At 41.8% G+C, this 5,635-nt stretch overlaps 1 protein-coding gene across 1 annotated transcript; it reads left to right on the top strand.

Annotated features, from left to right (window-relative positions):
* The first annotated feature begins 3,607 nt into the window (after positions 1 to 3,607).
* LOC104932558 (zinc finger protein 568-like) lies at positions 3,608 to 5,383 on the top strand. The gene is made up of 2 exons (XM_027283067.1): positions 3,608 to 4,016; positions 4,164 to 5,383. Exons 1-2 carry the CDS (start codon positions 3,845 to 3,847, stop codon positions 5,015 to 5,017), a joined length of 1,026 nt encoding a protein of 341 aa, XP_027138868.1. The 5' UTR covers positions 3,608 to 3,844; the 3' UTR covers positions 5,018 to 5,383.
* Positions 5,384 to 5,635: the final 252 nt, after the last annotated feature.

Raw genomic sequence — 5,635 nt, forward strand, 5'->3', positions numbered from 1 at the left:
CTGGTGATAGGGGACAACTCTGTCGGGATAATCTGCATGGTGACAGGGAACAGCGCAGAGGAGAGTTGGCCGGTGAGTACCAGAGCTGAAGGCTTTGAATACAGGACCTTTATCATATGAATGAAGTTATTTACGAAACCCATCTTTCCCAAAACCGCCCACAAAAATGACCATTCCAGCCTATCGAAGGCTTTCATAGCGTCGAGGGATAGCACTACAGCTGGTACCGTTTTGTCCACTGCTGCATCGACTATATGGAGAAGTCGTCTGACATTATCTGCAGCTAGCCTAGACTTTATGAATCCAGTCTGATCACAACTAACTAATGTCGCCATGTGATTCTGATTGCGTCTGGCCAGCACCTTTGCATATATTTTGGCACTGCCTCGTCTCGATTCTGACAGGTGACAGGTAGAGACAGTTTTGAATTTGAGCGCCTTCAACATTTTATAACCGCTCTAAACAATGCACTATTTGTGGGTTGTTGTAGTAGGAGTGTTGTTGTTGCTATTGCTATTGTATTGCGTTTTGGATAATTATGGAGCCAGCCAGGAAGAGAGGTCGTTCTGACATGTGGGAACACTTCAATCTGATCGCTGCTGATAAGGTAAGTGCGCTGGCTGTTTATTAATCTAATAAGTACCGTAGGAAAAGTAAAGTTACATATACAACAATAATCTTCAGTACAGAAATATAGCTCTGATCTATCTTTATTAAGTAGCATTATAGTAAAATGATGTATACTGAGTGTAGCCATTAGGCTATAGCTTTATCAACTCAAATTGCATTTTTATTTACAAATGGCTTTCTCTACAGGTCCGGTGCTTGGTGTGTTCAGCTGAGCTGAAGTATCATGGGAATACTTCCTCCATGATTAGGCACTTCACTGCCAAGCATGGAGCTGCTGTGAACCAGGGGAACACAAATCAAGGTAGGCTATAACACAATATGATATGACTGAATTTCATGACTCATAGGACTGCTTCATTAAAATGCAATTTCTCATACATTCTTATTTTCTTTTATTCATTTTCTTTTTATTTCTTATTTCTTTTATTTATTTGTCTTAGTGGACCGGAAGCGAGAGCTAGATGAGGCTCTAGTGAACATGGTGGTGAAAGACTCACAGCCTTTTTCCATCGTGGATGACTGTGATTTGTGGCATTGCTGGATCCCACATATACTCTTCCATCCAGACAGGCTCTAAAGAACATGGTGGTCCACAGATATGAGGAGGACAAGACCAAGGCCAAAGCGGTCGTTCAAAGAGTAGAGGCTGTGAGCCTGACTGCTGATATGTGGACCTCCATTAATATGGACGCATATCTTGCAGTGACCGGCCATTATGTGGATGACTCTGTGAGACTGGCCACAGTGCTTTTGGGTGTGCTGCCTTTCCTGAAGCTCATACAGCTAGTAACATCACTGCTGCAACAAGGTCACTCATGGAACAATGGGGCATTGAAGGCAAAGTAACTTCAATTGTGACAGATGCTGGAGCTAATATGGTTTCCTCTGTCAGGAGTTTGAATTTAAGGCACGCTCTTTGCTTTGCACACTCATTAAATTTAGTGGTGAAGAAGTCCCTTGACGCAACTCCTGGTGTAGATGACATACGCACAAGGGCACGTAAAGTAGTCACTTTCTTTAAAACAAGCACAACAGCCAAAGAGAAGCTCAGAGAAGTCCAGGAGCATTTCAATCGGCCAGTGAAGAAGCTTATTCAGGAGGTGGACACACGCTGGAACAGCACGTTCCTGATGCTTCAACGCCTTTTTGAAGAGAGACAGTCAGTGGGGGCAGCTCTTGCAATGCTGAAAACAGATGTGAGACCTCTGTCATCCGAGGACTATGACACCACTGCTGCGTGCCTGCAATTGCTTGCCCCCTTTTACCAGGCAACAATAGAACTCTCTGAGGAGAAAAGAGTTTCAGGGTCAAAAGTCATCCCAATGACAAAAATGTTAATGCTGTACTTGTATGACACAATGGGAAAAATAAGCCAGAGCACAGCCAAACTACTGGGACAGAACTTGGTGTCAGCTATGCAAAACAGGTTTGACACTTTGGAAAGCCAAACTGCAATGACCCTTTCGACTCTGCTGGATCCCAGATTCAAAGCTATTGGATTTTACAATCAGGTACAGGCGCAGGCATCAATAAAACGGCTGACGGCACAGTGCTCACAACGGATCAGGTACACCACACCTGACACACTGACAGAAGAGCCCTCCACATCAGCTCAACCAGCCACAGGAAATGTTGAACATCAACCATCCATGGGTAATGTTAGAGACAGTCAATTGATAAAATCATGTAAAAAACGATGCAAATTGAAACCTTTCAGTACTGATTACTGTCATGTCGATGCAAATTGAAACCTTTCAGTACTGATTACTGTCATGTCTGTATTTCAGATACAAACCTGGACAGGGATGCATCTGAAGCGAGAAGGGCAAGAAATGCTACAGCGGATGCTACAGTAGAGGTGCAACGCTACATGACTGATCTGCCGCTTCAAAGATCAGCAGACCCACTGACATACTGGCAGAACCATCAAAATGTCTACCCTCACCTCTTTAAACTGGCAAAACATTTTTTATGTACACCAGCCTCATCAGTTCCTTGTGAGCGAGTGTTTTCAAAATTTGGAGAAATTGTCAGCAAAAAAAGAAACCGACTCACTCCAAAAACTGTTGAAAAAATAATGTATCTCAATAAAAATCTTTGACTGCCTCCCATCCTACATAATCACCTTCTGCCATAGTTACACAAGCACACCTATGTCATAGGTTTACCACCTAAACCTGTTATATTTTCCTATCACTTTCCTCAATAACACAATACACACATTCATCGTCTCATTGATCTTTATTTGTGAATAGGACATAATAACCAGTGTGCGTGTGTGTAATTTAAAAACTTCCTGTCCACCAACTAGCCTAATTTGACTGCAGCCTGGCACTTTGCCAGGAGAGGTCCCCATTACTGAAGCTTCGAGTAATGAACCCATTTTCGAAACAATTGGCTTCAGTGCTTCACAAAATCTTCATTTACCCATCACTACTACCAGGTACTTGTCTTTCTTCATGAGTAAGGATATCAGAGCACACTGACATCTCTTGAAAAACTTCCTTTGTCTATAGATGTCATTATCATGTCTAGAAGTAACAGACTAATTGTGCTTAGTCCGTTACTTCTAGACGTGATTCTACATATGCCTCTGGAGGTATTCCATCAAACCCTGGAGATTTGTTTCTTTGCATGTCGAGAGCTGCTGCTTTAAGTTCTTCCAGTGAAATGGGTGCGTCTAGATGCGCTGAGTCAGCCACTGCCAAATGTGGTAGATCTAATTGGCCAAGGAAGTTCTGACACTTATCTCTATCCAACTGTATCTCAGACTGGTATAAATTAGAATGATATGTGCGAAAGGTCTCATTCATCTGCTTAGGATCAGTCAGAATTTAGCCTGTTGTTGACCTGATAGAAGGAATGTCAGCAAAGTACTCGTTGTTCCTTATTTTGGGGGCGAGAAGATGGCTTTGTTTATGTGTGATGAGCAAACATCTTTTGTTACAGATTGTGCTGATTATTCCTGAAAGTTTACAACATTTACTGATGATATTAAACGCACTAGTTTTCATTCAAATACCATCAACTGAAAGCGGAACATTATAACTCTGCACATCCACCGTCGGAACTTAACAGTGTGACATCCAGCGGAAGTAAACAAACACTACAGCTGTTAGCAGCGTTAGCTCTGTGCACGTGACGTTATTGAATGAAGTGAAGACGGTATTGTAGCGGTGACACAGTTAATTATTTCATTTGTAATTAAGCAACAATGTCTTCAGTTGAGTGTTTGAGAGAGTTTGTCAACGAGCGACTAAATGCTGCTGCTGAAGAAATATTTGGAGTTTTTCAAAAAACTATCGTCGAGTACGAAGAAGAGATCTCTCGTCAGCGCAAACTGCTGGATATCGTTTGGAAACCTGAAATAAAGTTACACAGGATAGGTGTGTAAAACTTTTACTGGTTAATCATTTATAATCATAGTTGTTAGATTCATCAGTAACGTTACTGCTGCTAATTTACTCGCATGTCTGCATTTCCTCTTCACCATCACAGTAGTATCATATTCCTCTTGTTCTCTGTCCCTCCAGATCTCCAACAGCAACATGTCTGTAAGGAGGAAGAGGAGGAGGTTCTCACTGACCAGCAGCTCTGTAACCAGGAGAGGAGCTCCAGTCTGGACCAAGAGGACCCAGAGCCTCTACAGATTAAAGAGGAACAGGAGGAGCTCTGCACCAGTCAGGAGGGAGAGGAGCTTCTGCTGAAGGTGGAGGTTAATACCTTTGTGGTGACTCCTACTGATGAGGAAAGGGACCACAGTAAACCAGAACCTGAAAGCGACCACCAGCTGCCGTTGAACAACTTTTATGCAGCTGAGAGCCAAGATCAGAAAGGATACAAGCATGAAGACTCTACTAGAGATGTAGAGTCAGAACAAAACAATCAACAATATGGAAACAAAAGTCACAGTAACATCGTCTACAACCCTAACTTGTCAGGGGCTGACAGTAATATTCACAAACAGTCTTTTAAATGTAACACTTGTGGAAAGGATTTTAAGTATAAGTCACGTTTTCTGAGACACATGAGAATACACACAGGTGAGAAGCCGTACCTTTGCAAAACCTGTGGGAAAACATTCAGTGAAGTGTCAGCATTGAAAAAGCATCAGAGAAGACACACAGGTGAGAAGCCGTATGTTTGCACATGTGGGAAAGCTTTCATCCAGGGATATTATTTGAAAGTACACAGACGGATCCACACAGGTGAGAGGCCGTACTTTTGCAAAACCTGTGGGAAAGGATTCATTACACATGACAGACTGAAAATGCATGAGAGAATCCACACAGGTGAGAAGCCGTATGTTTGCACAACATGTGGGAAAGCTTTCAGACAGAAGAGGACCTTGACAATCCATATTAGACACATCCACACAGGTGAGTAGCTGTACACCTGCAACATGTGTGAGAAAACATATTGCCAAACATCTGACTTGAAAAAGCACATAAAAATACATACAGGTCAATAGCTGTTAACTTGCAAATCATGCAGCTTTCACACATAGTGGTTACTTTACAGTCCATGGGAAGAGCCAACACTGGTGAGAGACCTTTGCAATGTTTGGTAAAACGTAAAAGTCTCAGGCAAGAAGCTTTGTATTTGCAAAACATGTGGGAGACTATTCATTTCCAGTGGTTCATGGTCACAACAGAAGAACTCACTGACTGACTGACTGTATGACCGTATGAGAAGTCCTATTGTATATAAATGTGTCTTATTTTTGCTGTTTATACTGGACACTACTTCACTGTGCGGTTTATAAGGAATTAGCAAAACTGAATTATCAGAATTTGTGAAAGTTTTTTTTTTATACATTAATGTGATGTTTGTATCACAGGACATACAGAGACATACAGAAATAAATATTTACGTCTAAATGTTGGTGACTTTTTTTGGAGCACTGCAATATACAGCTCTGTGATCAACACTTTTTGCTAAAGTTCTGATGTGTCACGATACAGAAAGAATGGATTAACAAAATGACATTTAAAATTGGGGTTAG

Source organism: Larimichthys crocea, chromosome X, assembly GCF_000972845.2.
Source record: "Larimichthys crocea isolate SSNF chromosome X, L_crocea_2.0, whole genome shotgun sequence".
In the NCBI taxonomy this organism is placed as follows: Eukaryota; Metazoa; Chordata; class Actinopteri; family Sciaenidae; genus Larimichthys; species Larimichthys crocea.

Coding starts and splice junctions, on each gene's coding strand:
- LOC104932558 (XM_027283067.1), top strand. CDS start 3,845: ATGTCTTCAGTTGAGTGTTTGAGAGAGTTTGTCAACGAGCGACTAAAT. Junction 4,017..4,163: donor AATAAAGTTACACAGGATAG/GTGTGTAAAACT, acceptor CTGTCCCTCCAG/ATCTCCAACAGCAACATGTC.